General features: G+C 37.5%; 1 protein-coding gene across 1 annotated transcript in view; it reads left to right on the top strand.

The window, feature by feature from the left end:
* The window catches only part of REV3L (REV3 like, DNA directed polymerase zeta catalytic subunit), a 123,549-nt gene that overhangs the window by 55,988 nt on the left and 46,875 nt on the right, over window positions 1-20,686 (top strand). The window contains exons 5-12 of the mRNA XM_069851720.1: window positions 3,130-3,226; window positions 11,022-11,116; window positions 11,631-11,735; window positions 12,674-12,758; window positions 12,844-12,992; window positions 13,284-13,412; window positions 15,764-16,001; window positions 18,778-18,917. Coding sequence (XP_069707821.1) covers window positions 3,130-3,226; window positions 11,022-11,116; window positions 11,631-11,735; window positions 12,674-12,758; window positions 12,844-12,992; window positions 13,284-13,412; window positions 15,764-16,001; window positions 18,778-18,917 — 1,038 coding nt within the window. The remainder of the gene's footprint in view (window positions 1-3,129; window positions 3,227-11,021; window positions 11,117-11,630; window positions 11,736-12,673; window positions 12,759-12,843; window positions 12,993-13,283; window positions 13,413-15,763; window positions 16,002-18,777; window positions 18,918-20,686) is intronic.

Here is a 20,686-nt window from a genome sequence, read left to right as displayed (position 1 = left end):
CTGGTGTTAAAACTTTAGGAAGACAAAACATCAGCCCTGCACAGAGCATCTTCAGGATCTTCAGTCCTGAGGAAATACAGTCAGGTCTTCAGATATCCATAGCAGACTTCTAGAGACATGCAATATGTTTGTATTGAATAGTTGCTCCCACTCTCTTTTCTGTAGTTCTTTTCCCTCTTGCTTTCAGATGATAGATAAAAAACACAAACTACTTATATTCTCCTTCAGCATTAACTTAAGGATGGGACCCCTAGGTCTTGGATGGGAAGAAGAGGTTGAAAGAGGAGTGTGGGCTGGGACCAGTGGTCTTGGAACTGTTCTGATCAGGGGGAATACAATAGGAAAAAAGCAAGAAAATTATAGACTACCTTGTCCTACCTTGAGCAGTGCTGCTAGCAATAGTCACACTACTTTGAGTGGCTCCACATCGCACTGTTTAAGTAGCCTGCTTCATTCTGCTGCAGTCTTAAGGCCCAAGGATCACTGCCTACTACTCCTTGCACAGCAGCTGAATTACAGATGGTTTCTCCTTGGCACAACCTTATAGAGGCAGTGCTGTCAAGAGGCCAGCCTTGGCACAGCAGCCCTGAGAAGTGCCATCCGTTCTAAGCTCAGACCTGTTGGAGTGGTGCAGAAGGCACAACCTCTGCTTACAACTGAGACACGCACCTGCCTGTTCCACAGCTTCTGTGTCTTGAGGAGTGCATTCATTTTACTGAAGTGTAGTTTGTGCCGTGCAGGGCAGGCTGAATGTTGTTTCTTAGACAGCAGTAAAAGCTTTTGCCCAAAGATATGCAGCCAACGCTTTTCTCTTGCAGATGATGATATAAAAATCTGTCTTGACAAGGAACAGAAAATTCAATAATAGATCTGTTCCTAAATGTAAGCAAGCAGCCTCAGATGCCTGTTTGCAGTGGTATTTTTCTCATTGAGAGAAGCAGACTGTTTAGGAAGCTGAGATCGGTCAGCAGGCAAATTTGTAGTAGAAGGATAGAAGGAATATTCTGCCTTCATCAGCCTGCATCAAAAAGACGCAGGAGATTTTTTTCATGATCTTCTCTTTATGGTTAGTGGGGAAGAAGGCTGCAAATTCATTCATGTGCCACATGCCACTAAAACTATCAGTAAACTTTTATTTTCCGTAGTTGGATCTTGTTCTGTGATGTAACTCTGAAAGACCTTGATGTGTCATTGCTGCTGTCTTTAAAGATCTTGATGTCAAGAAAAGGAGAATATTTAGTGTACTTAAATCTCTATCCTTATGAGTAACTTTACTTGAAGAAACAAAATGATATGGGAATTTGAGCCTTAATTTTTATAAGTGTTTGAAAATAGGACTCATGGGGAATGAGAAAGGATGTAATGCACTGAAACTGCTCTATGGTATTTGAAATGCATATGATTTTTAAAAATAATAGTATATATTTTACCAGTTGACCTATAATCTTGAAAAGCTGCTGCGATGCATTTTCCTTTAAAATATACAATTAATCTGTCCCATTTCATCAACTTGGAGCAGTCAGGTTGCAGATGAAAAGTAACAAGAGATGTTTCCAGGCACAGTCATCTTGCATTCTAATATGGAGAATGTGCTGATGTGCCACACAGAAATAACATGGCTGTTTTCCTTCCTGAACCAGCTCTGCCTGGGGGCAGGCCATCACTTCTGAACAGGACAGGAAGCTCTGCTAGGTTTGAGCTGGGTCTGTGTAAATGGAATCAGATATTTTGTGTAGTCTTTTTGGAATCACCTGCTTGGGCATCACAGTGCGTAGACCATCTTGGTGTAAGTGTGGCTGAACGTGAGCTAGCTCCTGCATAAACACAAGCATGTCTTCTCGCCACACTTGAGTGCCATGTTTCCAGTGTGAGGTCAGTGTCTGTCTGCCGTGTCAGTGCACTTAGGAGTCTGATGTAGGGACAGGATTTACAGGACCTAGTCTGGGTGCGGTAGTGTTGGTCTGGAACATAATTGCATAATCTGCTGGATTTCCCTTGCTTCTCTTTGCAGCTTCTAAGGCACTTTTGGCATGGTGTTTCCCAGTTGCTTCTGTAGTAACTGTATTATTCAAGGGGTTTTGCTACGCAATATATCCCTGCCCTGCTGTTCCAGCTGATGGAATTCACATTGACAAGACTCTAGTATGAAATCTGCTTTAAAATTGTAGAATAAAAATGTGCTCTAATAAATATTTATTTAATAGAGGTCTCCAACAATCGAGTTGTTCAGTTAGTATATCTTTAACAAATGCAAAAGCATTTGCTCTTGGTGAAAGGTAAACTTAATACAAAAAAACCTGCTAGTGTATTACACCAGTGTAGCTGGGAAAGTTCAAGGTTCAACCTGATCTTTCACATAGAAGTGGGAGACTGAGTAATTGTCAAGGTCTTCTGCCATTCTGCCTCCCCCACAACTTCATTCCTGGGCGTTTTTGTTTTTCATGCCACATCCGTGTATACTGTCTTTTCTTCCTCTGAAGAGTGAAGGTTCAGGAGGAAGCCACAATGAAGGTAGTCTGTCTTCAGAGGTGACCTCTCCGGCATGACTTTGGAGCACACTTCCTTACACTGAGATCTCCAAGGGAAGTTACATAGTGTTTTCTTTATTTGTAGGTCAGACAACATCTGCCTTCATTGCAGGTTTCCACTTACTGCTACTGCCGCTGCGTCTGGAATATATTGTGTAGTCTCTTAGCTCACAGATAAGAAAGCGGAAAAGTGTGAAGTAAAATTTATTGTTTTCTTTCGCTTCTAATTTCCATTGGGATCTGACCAATGACCAAGGCACTTTGTAATCCTGAAGTTTACATCAGACTGCGTGATTTACTTTGAAACTCACACAACTAGGAAAAGATTGAGTTTAGGTTAAACTATGACTAGAACACAGCAAACATAATTCTAGTAATGATGGTGTGTTGAGGATATATGTATATGCGTGTTAGAAAGAAAGTAAATTTATTTAAATGATTGCATAGTTACTTTTTGAAGATGATATCATGAAGTGCTATTTATTCTTTAGGAGCATTTGGACTGGTAATATTAAATAATAAATGCAATATTATATAATTATATGTGTAAAAAATATTGCCACATAAATACACTCATTTCGCATACTGTTTTCCTTTCTAGGTGATACATCAGTTTTAAGTAAACGTCATAGAACTCACTTGCCAGAAAATTCAAATGGTGCGTCTTTCATTGAATGGGAAGAAGATGAAATACCAAGGTCAGCATGCCAAATTTTTTTAGTGTATGCTGGTTTTTATATACATGTACTTGTGTATACTACAGGGCTCATGTGTCTCATTTAAAGGACCCTTATACGTTTTATTTCTTTAAAAAAAGAAAAATTACTACTTTGACATAGGCAGTTGTTCGTTTCTTTGTATAGTTCCAGTCATCTGGAGCTTTCTCATATAGGATTATAAAAATCTAACTGGAGATAACAGTAGGAATACTATGTAGCAAGGTCAGTTTTCTGGTTTTTGGAAGATACATTTCTAGCTAATGACTTCTGATTGAAAAGCTAAAGAAGGTTATAGAGAGTGCTTACATATCAGTTCACAGATTCTGCTTTTGTAATCACCCTTAACTAACAGGAATAGTGTGCCAATTTGTCAATAGTGTGCCAATAGTATTCTGATCTGTCCACTTGAAGTAGTTGCTACAGAAGAATCTCACCTTAGAGTTTTCTTGTCTATCTCCTATGGATCTTCTAGAAAAAAAGTTTATAGACACGTCCTAATTTAGAGCTTGTGATTTGTAGTGGCTTTATTTCCCTAAGAAAAGGAATATTTCTATGGTGTTGGGGTTTGGGATGCTAGGGTGGGGAAACGGACAGTATCTGGTGTTACCTCAGTTTGTATAGTCTATCTATAGCAAGTTCATTTTAAGCTACTTTCTAACATTTGACAGGTTCTGTAAATACTCTATCATCTAGTAGTCTTCTCAGTCTTTGAGTACTTCCTGGCATTCTTCTCTGCATAGCTAGGCTCAATGTGCCACAGGGCTTGCTAGTGTCCAGTTCTTGCTGTGAGTGGCCGCTGATGAGGTCTCTGGTAGAACCAAGTAGTGCCAGTGATTTGGCATTTCTTGTCTTTGGAGTACAGTATATCAAGTGGTTGAAAGCTGATGCTGGTAGGTAAGGTGCAAAATGTTATTCAGAAGTTGCGTGTGTTAACATCAGCAGCATTTTACGTGAGTAAATGCCAGTAGTGGTTCGTTATTTCAGCAAACGTTTGAGCACTATGTCAAAGTTTCTCAGTGACTGAACTCACTCTTCAGTATTTGGTAGCATGTTGCTACTCTGCTACTTCTTCAGAATAGTATTATATTAAGAATCTATTAAGAATCAAAAATTTATTAAGAATCAAAAAGCTAAGTAAGACAAGCAAGAAAAGCAATTACGACAGCCATGTCCTGTCTTGCTCCTGGCAAATCTCTGAATTACTAACTTGCCGCTATGATTAGCATACTCTATTAAGCTAGGGGACAGTTCTTTTAATCTATTTCTGGAGTGATATGAAGCAGACACATTACTGAAGCTACTAGTGTCCAGGAGTCCATGATGTTGCAAGGCATATAGGTGTGAAACTTGCCAGTGTTACCAGACTGGAACCGACAAAGCATACCTTAAAATAAGCAGTAGCCACCTGAGCCTGGCGGTGCTATCCAACAGTTTTGACAAGAAGAGTTCTTCACATGAGGCATGTTTATATTATCCCTTAGGTATATGAAAATAAATGATGAAACACTTCCATGAGTTCCAGTGAGAACACTTTCTGGTGAGCATCGGGTTTAAAGTAATCTGGCCCATCAAGTCTACCACACGGCCATGATGCGTTAAAGCAGAATGGTTGGTAGAATGCTTTTGGGAAACATTGACTTTTTTAATTGTAGCTTTGCTATTGAACAGCAGTTGATATGGGAAAGGAGAGATCTGACAACTCCTAGACTGTGCAATAGCTTTTTGTAATGTTAAAGATCTCTACTGGGTTTGTGGCTGTCATAACTGCTTTTCTTGCATGTCTTATTTAGCTTTTTGATTCTTAGTAAATTTTGTGCATTATTCAAGTCAGTAGAACATCCTGCAAATAAAGACATCTTTTCTTCCATGAACAGAGTATGGAAAACTATGTTAAAGTTAAGAGCTCCTAGTAGTGTCACTGAGTGACACCTTTCACATTCTCTGTGAGGTTAATTTTAATCTGTCTTCAGTTTAACATCATAAATACCTGAGATGTGGCCATTACAGAACTTATTTTCCTAAGCTGTCATTAATGTTTGTGAATTAAGATACTTCACCTGGATTATCCATGCCTCAAGGGTTTTGAGGGTTTTTATCTAGCTAACTGTACGTAGTGGGCACTTCTTAAATCGTGTCCCCTGTTGCTATAATTTATTGCCTCAGTATCTGAAGAACCATACATCACTACCTTCTTTGAGCACAGGTTTCATCCTATGTTATTATTATTATGCCAGTGAGTAGTGCCAACAAACCTTTGCTTTCTTCAAAAATAAGAATAATTCTTTATTTTCTCAAAATAATTTATTTGGAGCTTTTTCTACAACGGTATGATGAATCTGGATTGCAGTTTTTCAGCATAGCGTGCAGGTATAGAAGGTAATTTTAAATAACTGCAAATCCCAAGTGGCCTAGTTATAGCAGCTCCGTGTTGTGCAACCCTGATTTTTCTTGCAAGAGAACAAAAGTTTACTCTCTTAGCTGGGTTGCTTCTATTCCTATGCTACCTCACTTAACCCTGCCTTTCAGATATCTGCGCTACAAGTTGCGCCTTATGAATAATGTTGTTTACAGTCTCTTTTTTACAAAATAAAACCTAGATGCTATGGAAAGCTTTGGCTGGGACTTGCTAGGTCTTTTCCAACATTATTCTAATACAGATATTCTCAAATTGTGGTTCTGATATTAGGCAAAATTGTTATTTTCTTCGCAAAACTGATGCATGGCAGTTGGCGAGTTCGTTGTGTCAAATAGAGCATTTGTGAGTATCTTCCAAGGCATAATAACTGCTAATGACCTTAAGTAGTTTGTATTTTCAGCTACAGCTGGGAGACTGGGCATGTTCTGACTTCTTCATGCTGTCTTCTCACCTGCTAATTGCAGCAGTGTTGCTGCTTAGGAAATGTGACTTGATCTCAGAGAGAAGGGAAATAGCAATTGCTTCATGTTTTTTTCCTGATGTGTTGTGCATGTTTTTTTTAGGTGAGCAAAACCAGCAAGCCTAACAGCTGACCAAGCTATTGACAGTATTCACATCACATAGTTCTCAAAGAAGCATATAACTAAATAACTGTGTTTCAGGATGACTTGTAGTCCTCCCTCTCCTCTTGACATGTTTGTATTCATCAGAGTAAATTAAAATGTTGGAAAGGCCAGTTAAAGCTCTTCTACTTTCATATGTCCTTTGAGGTTTTTCCCAAATTGATGACAAATGGTTTCTTGCCCTTTGTGTCTTAACCTGGGTGTTGCAGAAGCTTGTGGTGCTACTGTCCTCAGTGCTGCCAGTGCAAGCGACTCAGGATGTTAAATGTCAAGTAAATGACCCCATTGTATTGAGAAGGCATTTTTCAAGTCTTAAAATTTACTGTATATGTCAATTGTCTTTCGTAGCCTCCATATCACTCTTTGGAGCATGCGGTTTTGACTGCTAGTGCTGCCCAAATCTTTAAGGCCTTAATGAGAATTATGATGATAAATCCTAAAATTGTTTCAAGAAAGGGCTTGTAAGCTCAGTGTTTTTAATTTGAATAACATGCTATATTAATTGGACTACTATAGTTTTTGACAGAAAGACTCCTTATATCCACTTAATTTAGAGCTTGGGCAAAACGAGCTTTTCTGCTTCTAATTGCCCAAATCTGGCAAGTTCAGACAAAGAATGTGCTTCAAATTAATATTATTATGGAAAAAGACATAAGTTACAGTGACAACTACCAGTTTGTTTTGAATTCAGCATTGTTGAATTTACTGTTATTTTTATAGGATAAATCCATATTAGAATCTCCTGTAAAAGAAATCTAGTCTGGAAAGCTCTTGGCCAGTTATGTCTGTGGTATTGATCAGTTCTCAGTCAGTGGTCACGCTCTTGCTGGGGGTGTGGAAAAACAAGATACAGAGTTTGTTTGTCAAAATATCCTAACTAGCTAAAGGAAAAAGTGGAAATCTGTCTTTTTGTCAGAGGAAAGACAAATGTTTCAGTTAATGGTTTTAATAATCAAACATATTCTTCAGGAATAGGTCAGTAACACTAAAAATACATTTTGTCTTAAACTTTTAAATAATTTTCTCTCTTTTGAGGAAAGCAGTGAAAGTAGAAAGCTCAGAGCTTTGCTGTTGTAGGAACCAAACAAGCCAAAGATGATCTTGACCAGATTTCTGGTCATTTACACGTGTCATTTAGCAAAGGAAAATGTTAAAATCAAACTCTTTTGATATGGATGACTGTTGTGTATTGTAGTCCCTTTTCACGTGCTCCCAGGAACACTGATTTCATGAAGGGAGCAGACAGCGTTTTTGCGGCCATCTCCCCCATCCTTGTTTCCCAGTGCCGTTCTCTCTTATTATGCAATCAAGATGCAAGTTTCAGCTTGCCTGTGGTTACTGTTGCATCCCATGAAGACAGGCTCTGTTTGAAAGCTTTGATGAATACAAGAACTCAAACTATATGTCAGGATAAGGATGCATTTTTATCATGTTATGGACTTGTTTCTTAGCTGATGGCGTCACTGGGAAGGCAAGAGGGAAGTGATGGCAGTAGCTTTTTCTTGAAGTGCTGCATAAAGGTATGTGCAGTCTACTGCTAAAAGGCTGAGCTGCTTTGGTTTTGGGGTTTTATGATCCGCTCTCTTAATTCTCAGAATAACTCTGCAACGCTGCTGACTGGAGGGATTGGTAATCATATATTAACGCATGGCATCTTACGGTTGTCAATGAATTCTACATAAGTGCTTCACAACTTTTGCCAGACTGCTTGTGGATGTTTAGAATGAAGAAATATCCTACTTTGTCTTCTCCTGCTGTAACTGAGTGAAACACACACTTACATAAAGAGTGAAGAAAACACTGTATTAATGGAACCATAAAATGTAACGTCACAAATTTTAAAAGCGTAGCTTCCAAAAAATTATTCTGGAAGCTTTGTTTTCTCTGCTCTTAAACTAGATGCTTTCAAAATGTTATGCGCAGGCGATTTCTAAAATTGATTTCAAGATGGCTATTTCTTATCCTTCACCATGTTTAAAATCTGAGTGCTGTGATTTCTGGTTTGTTTCTCAATTTCCTGTTATGTATAACACGGATTTTTACTCTCCAGTAAAAGTTCCGCTGGTATAATGTGGTACAGGAGGAGAGCAAAGATGATTCTTAAAAGCTGAATCTACTGTAGAGAGGTTGAGGTTATCACAATAAAGCCTGTCAGTCTCACATAGAATCATAAAATAGTTTGATTTGGAAAGGGCCTTAAAGATCATCCAGTTCCAACTCCACTGCCATGGGCAGGGTCACCTATTATGTAAAGTAATATTACCGCAGAAGTCAAGTTATGCATTACTTGAGCAATTGAACTAGTAATAGAAATTGAACTTTGGATTACTGTGATCCATAGAAAGGGTCAATGACCAAATAACTTTCAGTTCTCTGCCTTTTCCCTTACAAGTGACAGTAAGTAGATATTCTAGGAGTTGTTTCATTTTTCCTTACATTTCTGACTGTTCATTTCTGTCTTGTCCAGTTTTTAGCCTGAGCAGTTAAGGTATTAACAAGCTGTAAGTTTTTTTAAAAAAGGGGGGTAAAGGTGTACTTTTTCACAACTGCACGCTCTTATTGTTAAGAATTTTCTGATTTCCTTATAAGATCTCAGTATTCTCTCTAACAGTGCAGGAATCTACTTTTGCTTTATGCAAAATGCAGTTGGTATTTCAGTTGACTGATGTTATTTCTTCATAGGTAGAGAAAGAGGTAGAGGCTTAAAGTAGTTACAGCCTAACAATTTGTTTTCTCTATTATACTGTCACCTAGCAGTCTTACAAACCAATGTATCTGTTTTCCTGTGCCTTTCTTAATCCTTGTGGTGTTGATACACTATTGTGGACCTAAGACAGAATTCTTGCTTTTGTTATCACAAATGAATAGGTTTGGTATCTTAAGCTAAGTCATGTGGTGCATAGATACACTTCAGAAATACCAGGTAGTATGACCTCACTTTGTGGAGGTAAGGGGTGTTCTTCTGGGGGAAACAAGGAAAGCTGAGGGCCAGGAGGAAGTGAGACAGGAGAAATGTTGCACCTGTTTAGAAGTACTCCTTTGTTCTATACTTCACTTAGTGTGGGCTCTGCATGGGCTGAGTATGTCAGGAGTTCTGGTGTCAGGATGAAGTGGTAGACTGTTGAAGCTGCCATGAAAGCAGCCCTTTACCTTCTGTTTGGATTTCGGTTATTTAAACCTGTTTAATATCTGAAGTGCATTTGAGAGAATGTCTTGGTCTTCTGCTGCTTCAAAGTCAGGAAAAATGTTTTAGAGCTTTCTCACAGGAAGCATCCTAGCAGTTTTAATTAGCTCTCTACTGGGCATATCTACGTGCTTTTCCCATGGATAGCTCTCTTAAGGAAGAGCATGTGTCTGAACTAGCTTCAATCCTAACTTCAAATAATCTGTAGCTTGCTGATGTTCTGTACCACGGACTTCTGCAAAAGAAGTTTTGAAGTAATTTCTTTTTTCTAGAGTGTTACAGATTAGGATTGTGATTAAAGGGTCAGTTCTGTGTTTTTCTTAGTGTGCCATCTTATCTCTTAATAATAAATATAGTGCTCTGAAGCCTTTTAGGAATTCAGTATATTTTTGTGGTTGAGTTCTCGGTTTCCTGAGAAGGTTCTTGCTGTTATAAAGTAAGCCAAGCATTTTAATTTTACATTTATTTCAGATATCATATTGCTAGATGGTTAAATACTTTCAGAGAAAGTTTGGGATATCCAGCTTTTAATTACATCTTCTGCTACCTTCTTGCTCTATAGGGACTTGAATTCAAAGCTTATAGAGAGCATTGAAAATATTCATGAATTGTATCTTATATTCCTTGCTGAGATTTTGAGGCTCTGCGCGTATCAGGGAATGTCAGAATACAAATAGGCGTTGCAAGTCATCTATTAATTAACCTAAATGAGGAATCACAAGCAACAGCATATTTTAACCATGGGGAGCTTTGAGGGGATTTTCTGTTTCCTGAAAAGTTTTGAATAGGGTACACAGACTTCCACATAAACCTGGGAGAAGGTTTCTCTTTCTTGAGTTCCTCCGTGAACTCCTTAAAATGAGTTCACTGGCAGCAGTAGGTGGAAAGCCACTGGCCTTAGCAGATATGAAAAGGCACAGCAGGAAACCGATAGTATCATATACAACAAGCTTGAGTCCATTTCTGTGATTTTAAGTCTTTACCAAGGTGGTTGTCCTTAATTCTGCTAATACCCTGTTTATCACCAGGCCACTCCTAAACACCCTGAAAACATTTAAAAAATATGAAAGTTAAAACGTTTTTTGATTCAGTTCCCTTAGTTGGAAATGTTAAACTATTTTGTATTGCTCTGAACTGTAAATGAGAGAAAAATTCTTGCCACTGTGTTTTCTGGGCACGAGACCATGCAGACACAGATGGTCTTATTGGCTGAAAGTTCTGTAAAACGTTTCCACTTGTACTTGAGGAGATCATTATTATAATTGCTGTAGTGTTTAGAGTTGTTTACCACTCATTTCTCTTGTCCCCACAAAAGAAAAAATTATTTCTTTAATTGAAGATACAAATTCCTCATCTAATTAGATCTGGATATGACCATTAATTTGAGGATTTGCAGGTTAGTATGAGAACTGGTAATTGTGTGTTCAGGTACTCACCTTCATTCCCCATGCAATATTTTAGATGTTAGTCCAGTTAGAAAACAGCAATAAATGAATGTTTCACAATGAACATATTAACAAAAATTAACCTGTGGTATTTATGTTGTCACAGCTCTTTAATGTTGAAAGGTGTTGAGCCACAAAGTACCTGTGAATTGGAGGTGGATGCAGTAGCTGCTGACATTTTAAATCAACTGGATATTGAAGGTGAAGTGTTAAAACTTTACATGGGAAATGTTTTAGGATGGGAACTATAGTATCATCTATTTTTAAGGCTCAGCTTAGTTAAGCCACGCTTCAGATTTCAGTGTTAGTGAATTGTTGATGTACAAATTCATAAAACTAAAAAAAAACCAAATACACTGAACGAACTCTGGAAGAAAACAGGCTATAAGAATAGAAAGACATTTTTGTTAATGCGTAATAGAAAGATTCAGACCTGTAAGGAGAATAAGTGAAATGTCAGCATCGAGTATGTGTGTATATGCACATACATGATGAGGAGAAACAGTAAAAGCCAGAGATGCAGAAAACAAACCAACCCAGTTACACCTTAACTTTTACTTGTCTTACTTTGCGATTCACTGTTAAGAATTGCAGTTAAAAAAATAACAGGTTAGCATGACAAAACATGAAGAGGAGTGTCAGGATCTACTTTGGTGGGAAGAAAGCTTTTTGTTGCATTGACAGTCTTCCCTTCATGTATTATTGCATATTTCAGCCCAGATTGGCAGGAACCCTGGTTTGCAAGCTATATGGGAAGATGAAAAGCAGAGACGGAGACAGAAATGTGAATCTTCTCAGATTAAGCCACCTGAGTCACAAGGTAAAAAAAAAAATGAAATTATGCAACTCTTGTATCAAAAACTGTGAATGAGAAGCCAGCAGGAGGCTGAATTTAAATTGGTGTATCAAGTTTGAGGGCTTTTTAGATGTACTGTTTCTTCAGTTCCAAGCTTATTGATTGCCCAGTTATGTGTATTCCAGTTGTAAAAGCCAGATCCATAACCTTGCCTAAAACCACTTCAATTCAGCAAGCTACGAAGTGTTCTAGGCAGAATGCATGATAATGAGAATTAAGATTGCATGCTTTATGGTGGAAGACATTTAAATGTTTTAAGTACTGGAAAAAATTATTTTATCCTGAAGCCTTCCAGGGTTGGTTATGCACAAGGGCAGTTCCTTGTAATTTCTGTGAATTATAGCTAAGGTGATGTTAGATGAAAATTCTAAAAGGATGGATAAATCCCTGTATTTTTATGTAAAATTCACTACACAAGGAAGACCGTGCTCTGCAAATTAATTGCCTAATGAATAGAGCTATTCCCCGTAGAACCTAGTCAATGTTTCTTTTAAAATATGGATGATATTTGGCAAGTAAGCTAGAGGATTGCAAGAAGGAAAGAGGTGGATTCCCGGCTAAGGCAGACTGCTTTCTTTGGTTTTCCTGCATGTCTCTGTAATTTTATATAGGCTGCATAAACCCAACTTTTCAAAATTGTTCACTAATGGTTCTTTTCCTGGATGCTCGCCTTGGTGTAATTGCAACTTGATTTGTAAATGCCATTGATACTCACAGTTGCAAACAAGATCAGTGGGGGCATGTGAAGTGTTTAAATACACTTGAAAAGTCAGCCCTCAAATTTGGCGCTTGAAATTAGTGGACAAACACATTTCTTATTAGAATTAGTAATTTTAACTGCTCTTTGTGTTAAGAGTTCAAAGTAAAACTGAATAGCAAATGTTTTTTTTTAAAATTTAAAGACCGTGGATCTATGCCAGCAACAGAGAGTGAAAAATTTTTCCAGAAGAGACTTAAAGAAATCCTCAAGCAAAATGATTTCTCTGTGTAAGTGTTTAGCCGTTTGCCCTAAAGTGTAGTATTCTGTGCAAACGTTAAATATGCATTTAAAAATTGGTTTTCAATTAACTAGAACGTTGTCAGGATCAGTGGACTACAGTAATGGATCAGAGGAGTTCTCTGCTGAGCTAACACTACATTCTGAGGTACTTTCTCCTGAAGCCTTTCAGTGTACGCCAGCTAATATGGTAGAAGTGCATAAAGATAAAAAGATGAACAAAGGTGAGTATTTTTAATAGCATAATTTAGGCATAAATCTATGTCATGCTTTAGGTGTTTGTATTATTACCAGAAGTAAGCCAAAGAAGATCTAATTGTCAGTTATGAAAAAAGTAAGAGTATTTTGGCTTTTATTTTCATTATTGTTAGAGTAAGCATTTTTAATTGCCATAGCAAATAATGGAAACATAATTGAATAGTAAAATCCATTTTAAAGTGGCTTGCTTGCATAATATTTTGATGTCCGTGACTCTTTGAAGTTTTATCCTTTTGCTTTTTGATTCTCTTTTAAAGAATGCAATAGGATGCATACTGATAAAGAAGAGGAAGCACTTATTAATGAAGAAGCAATTTTAAACATTGTGGAGAATAGTCAGAGCTTTCAGCCTTTGTCTCAAAGACTGAGTCAGACTACAGTTTTTGGTGAGTATGATTGGAATGTCTTTTTTTCCAGGCTATTTTATTGTTCCTTGGTCTTTGTTGTGTTCACTTAGGTTACCAGTAATGAAAGAAAGTAAGTAATTTACCTCAGGGAGTTTGTCAAGCAGATTGAGATTTTGCAGACACACCCTCTACCACCACCACCAAAACAACACCTCATATTTTCTGAAAATATCACCAGGACAGTGTGTTTGTAGAGGGTGCTGTGCTTTACTGGTTCACAAAGCCTGTCCTCTTGCCAGGTCAGCTCAATGCAATCTCTTGTGGGCGTTGCTCTTGCTTATGCCCTTAGGACTACAGGAATACAGACTATATGTAACTATCAGAATAAAGAGGATTTTGATTGTCTATCCATGATATTCTTGTGTTACATCATCTTTCTTACAGTTAGGGTAGAGAACACGCTTATGGGCTGTCTTTCAGAAGCACAGTTGTCTGGAGATACTGGGGGATTGTAGGCTGATGAGAAGCAAGTTGCAGCAGAGCATTTCCCAAACTTTATGGATACAAAAGAATGATTGAAGGCAAAGAAACAAGAAATAAAACTTTAGAAAGGTAGACAGTCCATGACAGCAAACAAATGTGGATGGCATGAGGGGCAAACAGCAATAAAACATAAACTTCTATGGAAAGCTACTTCAGGTAGAAATCATTCAAATAATCTTTAGAAGAGATGAAAAGCACATAGTTCGTGCCACCCTCTATATACATTCTTATATAAATATAACAGTAGTTTGCACTAAAGTTGATCCAACAAGGTACAGAGGGGAAAATATCTAGAAGCCACAGCCTCCAGTGCTTTTGATTTTATGATGTGAATATGTGCATGGGCAAAATATACAAAATGGACAAAAATATATGTCTATGGGCAATATAATATACAATCTTTTCTTGAAAAGAAAGGAGGAGTGGATAGAGTGTGAGAAAGTGAATTTCTCAGTGCTGTTTTATTTTGCAGAAAGTAGGCAAGGAGTGTTGAAAGAGTCCAGTTATGCCAGTGGTGAGGGAATCAAATGGAGTTTTTTTGAGTTTTCTTTCTTTTTTTTTTTTTCCTTTTTATCATGGGGCTGCTAATTGCTGGTGTGACCATGAGTAACATGCTGTAGATTTGAGTATTTTATGTGCTTTCATAGCATGGGCTAGTGTTCACTATGTCTTTGTAGAGTCATAACATCACAGGGGCTGCGAAGCACAGTACTTCTACAGTTGCTACTGTGAAGTACACAAGGTTTATATTAGTGTGAAGGAAGAGTTGTAGTTTAATGACAAACCTCACAAGAGGCAAAGGAGCCAAGAACGGAAAGTACAGTTGAAAGTGGGTTAATTCAGAACTCCAGCAAAGGGGATGGTTTCCATTCTAAATGGTTGCATGGTGTCTTGTGAACCCTTTTTAAAATATTGAAAATGCCTTCCTTGCTGATGTTAAGACCTATTTTATATGATTCTCAGGATCATTTTAAATCATATGATATTTCCTGAGGAAGGAAGGTAGAGATTGTAGTCCTTCAGCCAGAGGAGAAGGAGAGAGAAGTAACAAAGATTCCTGGTAGACTGGAGATCATAAATTGGTTATGAGGTCAGATGAAAGGTAAGCAGGAAGAGAGTGAGAAAAAAATTGTGACTTGGAAGGGTATTTAAGAAATAAAGAATGAGAAGACAAGTACGTAAGCTTGGGTCAAATAAAGGAAAATAAATAATAAAATTTAAGGGAGGAGTGAAATCAGATAAACTTTCAGTGTTTAGAGGAACCTAGGAAGAGAATACATTATAATGAGAAGAGAATGTAGGTGCAGTTAGACAGTATAGTAAGGGACAGAAGGAAGGACAAGCTAGCGTCCTTTTTCAGGAGATGCAATGATTGAAAGTCCTCCAAGTGATACAGAGAGAATTATCACACAAATTTAATGCAGTCATTGAAATGGTGAGAGCAAGAGAAGGCAGTGATGCTTTAGGAACTGGCACTCATGCCAACATAAAAAGGGAGAGTGAGGCTTTACTGAATGTTAGGAGGTAATAGGAGGGTGGAGAGAGAGAAGTGCTTTCACTAAATCTGTTACAATCAGAAGAGGAGGGCAGGAATAAAAAACAAACCTAAGGTTGTCAAGATTCTAGATAAAGAGCTAGAAAAGATAAATTGTAGAACTTGAAAAACTAACATATGAAGTTTGTTTCTGTAGCCTGCCTTGCTTTAGACAGTAATGAACTAGTAGATTTTAAAATGTTGAGAGGATTTTTGTTTTGGTTAGTTGGTTTTGATTTTACTGGTAGACTATAACTTATCGTTTACAAGTAAAACAAAACACAGATTCTACTTGTATGGGCTTTTTCTGCAGTGGACAGTAGTGCTGATGAGGCCATGATTGATTTGTTGGCTGGATTGGAGAGTGATGGATATCAGATGGGACATCACAAAACACACTCTCATCATCGTTCTCTTGGAAGCTGTCGAAATTCTCAGAATAGTGATGATGAAGAAAATGAGCCACAGTGTGAGAAAGAAGACATGGAACTTAGCTTGTTAATGTCCCAAAGGTGGGATAGTAGCATTGAAGAGCCTGGACCAAAAAGAAGGTATATATGTGATTTTCTTGTCTTAAAATGTTCTTTTCTGCCAGATCCTTCCTCCCCCAACCCTGTTTTCAACATGCTGTGAGCCCAATGAGCTGTAGAGAGGTCTCTGACAGCATTCGAAAAATCTGTGCAGATCTTGGGACAGAATGCAATGCTTAGATTTGACTGAACCAGAGCTTCTAGTTTGCTCTTTGAGAAAAAAATGAGTAGTTTCTTTGTCCTCCAAGTCCAAATACAAAAAAAACTTCAGTTGTAACTTTCTTTTAAGGCACACCTTGGATGCAGTACAAATGGTGAGATGCATCTTGTTCATTTCATATGCCTGTAACTTTTTTGTGAAGTGGGTATTCAAGAAGTATTCTTATGAAGACTGACCCAGAAGCCTGAGAAAAACACGCATTTGTTGCCAAGCTTAAACTTTAAATCAAAACATGAATGTTGCTAGCTCCGCTGGACTGGTAAAGGTCAGCAGCCTGAATATTTTTAAGGCCAAGATTCTTGCAACACTTTCTGGGGTTGTAATGACCTTTTATACAGACATTGAAAGACACCATATCCAGTGTCTCTTCACCTCTGCTTTGAGCAGACTGGTATTTACAATTCTGTTGGAAAGATGAGAGACTTCAGACATAACATTTTGATATCTGTGTTTTCAACATCAGAAATCATGATTATACTATAATTCAAAGAGCAAGAGATACATACAAGTATTTCATCTTTTCTTTCCTGAAGACACACAGAAAGGTTATAATAGAATCGTAAGTTAGATAACAGAATTAGAATTTAGTAGTCTTCTAGCTCTAGAGATATTTTGTCTCTAAAACTACTTTTCCTATCTGACCTTTGATTTTTTTTCTTCTTTCTACTTTTTTCCTCTCCCGGTAACCTGAAAAGTTGACATTTCCACCTAAAACACTTAACTTCAGTGTTCAGTTTAGTGGTAATTTCTGCATAAAGCCATTCTGTTCCCTTAGCCTCTCCTTATACATCGTGTGCTCCAGCCCCCAACTACTCAGCTGGATTTGCTCCCATTTGTCGATGCCTGTTTTGTAGTGGGATGCCCAAAACAGCACAATACTGCAGATGCGGCCTCACAGCTGCTGGAATTCTCTACAACCTTGCAGCCACAACCCAGGATGCAACTGGCTTTCTTTGCTACAAAGGCACACTGCGTACTCTTAGGTTTAACCAGTTGTCTGCAGAGCTTTTTTGCATCATTTTCTGCAAGGCCACTTCCTAGCCAGCTCTCTCCCTGCCTGTAGCAGTGCATGGGGTTATTTCATCCCACTTGTGGGAGATCGGGATTTGTCTGTTTTGAAGTTCATGAGGTTCCTGTCAGCTCATTCTCAGCCTGTTGAGATCCCTCAGAATAGCAGCCCTCTCTACAAAGTACTGGTTAGTCTCCCCAGTTTTATATTTGTTTGAATATAGAGTAGAATGTCTTTGCACTGTACTTTTTCTTATTTTGGGAACATAGAAGAGGAAGAACTAAGCTCACTTAGGTCATGGACACCGTGTACCTAGCTGTGCTTGTTTGTTAAGTCTCTCTTCAAAGTCATGCTGCTCCCAGACTTGAGTTAGGTTGGAAATTATATAGCCATATTTGAGCTTATTGTTCCTGAACTAATAAACGTGGCTTGGTCTGAGTTAGGTTAGTGCTGAGCACATTCAGATGTCTCTGATGTTATGCTAGTATAATTCATGCTCCGGTCAAACCATACAGATCAGAGTTCTTAAAAGAAGACTGTATTTAGGTTGTTGTGGATTTTCCTTCCTGTAGCTTCAAAACCTTTGTATTTATACATTTTAAGGTACTACACAAAAATATCAAGCCACTAGGATAGATGATGATGATGATTATTACTACTGTTGTTGTTATTAGCACTATTATTATCATCTTTAAAACAAGCAGCCAACAAAAAATGAAGCCAAACCCTCCCAGACCTCAGTTCTTTCTTTTTTTATCTGGATTTCTCACTTGCAGCCACAGAATAGCATGTTTCTGTGAAGAATTATGTCCATCTTGTGCTTTATTTTAAAGATTAAGCAATCAACTTCCTAAATACTTTTGGAGTTGTAACATACAGGAAGGTTTGGGTTTGGGTGTTCTATACAGATTTTCTCCTTCCCTCCACTCCCGCAAACCATCGCACCTTAAAAACACCGAAAATTTCATAGAAGCTTTTCTCTTTAGATTTACTACCTTTTTGTTTGCCCTACCAGGTTTATGACTCTAAAAATGGCAGTGTAGAACAGTTACCTTAAAAACAGCTTAAGTATTAGCAAGAGCATCTTCAGAATGTTCAAGAAGGGATCGAATCAAACATTTTAGAGGTTAAGCCTGCCAAGAGAGAGAATTGTTACAATACAGTAAAGATTCCTCTAAAAAACCCGATCTGTTTGCTAAGAGCTAAACTAAAGTAATTTTGTGTGGTTGTTTTAATCTTCATGTTTCAAGCACTGTCAAGGAATGAAATTATATTTCAGCAAAATTGAAATAAATGTAAACATCTAAATGCCTTCTCTTTAACCTCTAAGTTAGTGAATCCTGCTGGTCGTGTTTTTAAGTGGTTCCTACCTGTTGCCTCTTAAAATAGTAACACTGAATAATATTTTGAGTTTTGCAATGAGAAACATAATAATTTTATTGTTTGTTTCCCTTGTTCCCCCAAATTACACAAGCATATAGCTCCACACCTCTTTGAGGTTCCCTGTGGCTATTGGTATTTTTTAAGACAAGTATTGTGCATTTGTTAGTTCCTTTGTTTTTCTCTAGGTCAGCCGGCAAAAATATGCATCGAAGTTCAACAGAAGAAGATTCATCTTCAGAGGAAGAAATGGAGTGGAGTGGTAACAATATGCTCCTAAGCAATCTCTCTATACCTCAGTTAGATGGGACTGCAGATGAAAATGGTGGTAAGTAAACAGAAAAACAGATGTGCAAGTTGGATTATTACCTTGGTCATAGTTCATTTTCAGATCAATTTGCTAATGCTCCAAAGCACTAATCGTTTTCAATTCTTGTTTCAGTTGGAAGGAAATGTTCTCAACAGATTGCAGAAGCAGGCCCTTAACATCTTACTTAAGCCAACAATATTTTAATCTCAATGCCCTTTGCTAATTACCAGAATCTGCTTTTTCTATTGTATTAATAGTTTTAAAAGGTCATTGTTTAATAGTTCTATGGAAAAGATAGTTACATTGCTGCAAGGGGTGTTTTCCTGTTACTATTTGTAATGCAAATTTGATGTTAAAATTAATGTTTCTGTAGGTTCATTTATCCTGCCTGGATTTTATTGTAAATTAGTAAATGCATTATTGTAAACTTAGATGGTTCTTTTCTTTGCAAGTGGTTGCCGCACAAGCTGAAATACAGCAAGCCTTTGCTTGAGCCTGTTTCATTCAGCAGATTGCATGTTCATATCTTCGGATTGCATGAGTTAAAACTATGCAGTGGCAAAACTGATGCAGAAGAAGCTGCCTTTCAAAAATCTATGCGAAACTAAACTAATCCGTAGAGATATCTCTTGCCATCTCTTTATAACCTGCTGTCTTTGATCAACTAACCTTAGTTAGTAGAATGCACGCTTAGAGATTAGGCCAATATTTGTGTATCATTATTTGTTTCATTAGACATTCTACATGTTTTTGCATTTATAAAATTCTGTTGAGCAAAACAGTGTAAAATGTGTGGATCTTGGAGGGGCCGGGGGGAATCTATCTATCCAGGGTTTTCTCTGTGTAAGGTTCGTTTTTCTTGATCTAATCAACAGTAATTGTTCTTTGTTTAGAAACATTAGTAATACTTTGTTGCCTTTAAAATCTGAAATTCGTGCTTAACATCACTTTGTGCAGAAGCTTCTTTCTTAATCCATAGTACAAACTGGTTAATATGAAGTCTTGTTCATGCATGTACCTGATTTCGTATTATTGCATTTGCTCTTTGAGGCAGGTATGTCATCCTTTACAAAAGTTTTGTATTAGTTTGTGTCTCTAAGTTATTTGACAAAAATAGCAAGCGTCATATATTAATATATACATATGTCTTAATATATCTATTAGTAATTCTGTGTTAGTGAAAATGAGCTATGTGATTTTGTTACGTAAGCAACCACAGCTATTGAAAGCATAGTTTGCTTTTTTCCTTTGCTTTTGTAGGTATAATGGTAGGGTTAATATGTGACTTGATGTACTTACTAATATGATTTTGTTTTGCCATATACGCAATTGTAATTTCCTTATTAGCAGTAGTTTGTAGTTTAATGTAAAAAGGGATGCTTCTGGCTAATGAGACTGTATCTTAAATCACTGTTTAAATTCTAGAATATGTAAAATATATCACATGCAGAAGAAGAATATTAGCTTAGAATGAGTTTATTACTGTGAACCTTTACATCAACTTCTTACAACAGGAGATACAGTAAATTCAAGACAGATCTCAGTCCTGTTCCTCTGAATTTGAAAATGCTTATCCACACATGAATCTTTTTGTAGGCAGGTATTTTCCAACCGTTCACTGACACTTCTCTGAACTCCCATTTCCTTGAGTTTTGGTTAATTATCCTCATTCTTCGTATGGACTCATGCCCTCAAAGAATCATAGGCAGCATCTCCCAGCTGTGTTTCACAGCTCAGGGACTCTCTGTATGCATTAGACAATGTTAATAGAAACAGATTGAGACCTC

The sequence above is a fragment of the Phaenicophaeus curvirostris genome, chromosome 2 (assembly GCF_032191515.1).
Source record: "Phaenicophaeus curvirostris isolate KB17595 chromosome 2, BPBGC_Pcur_1.0, whole genome shotgun sequence".
NCBI classification, from domain to species: Eukaryota; Metazoa; Chordata; class Aves; order Cuculiformes; family Cuculidae; genus Phaenicophaeus; species Phaenicophaeus curvirostris.
Note: the sequence above shows the minus strand (reverse complement) of the source record. Positions and strands in the feature narration are given on the sequence as shown.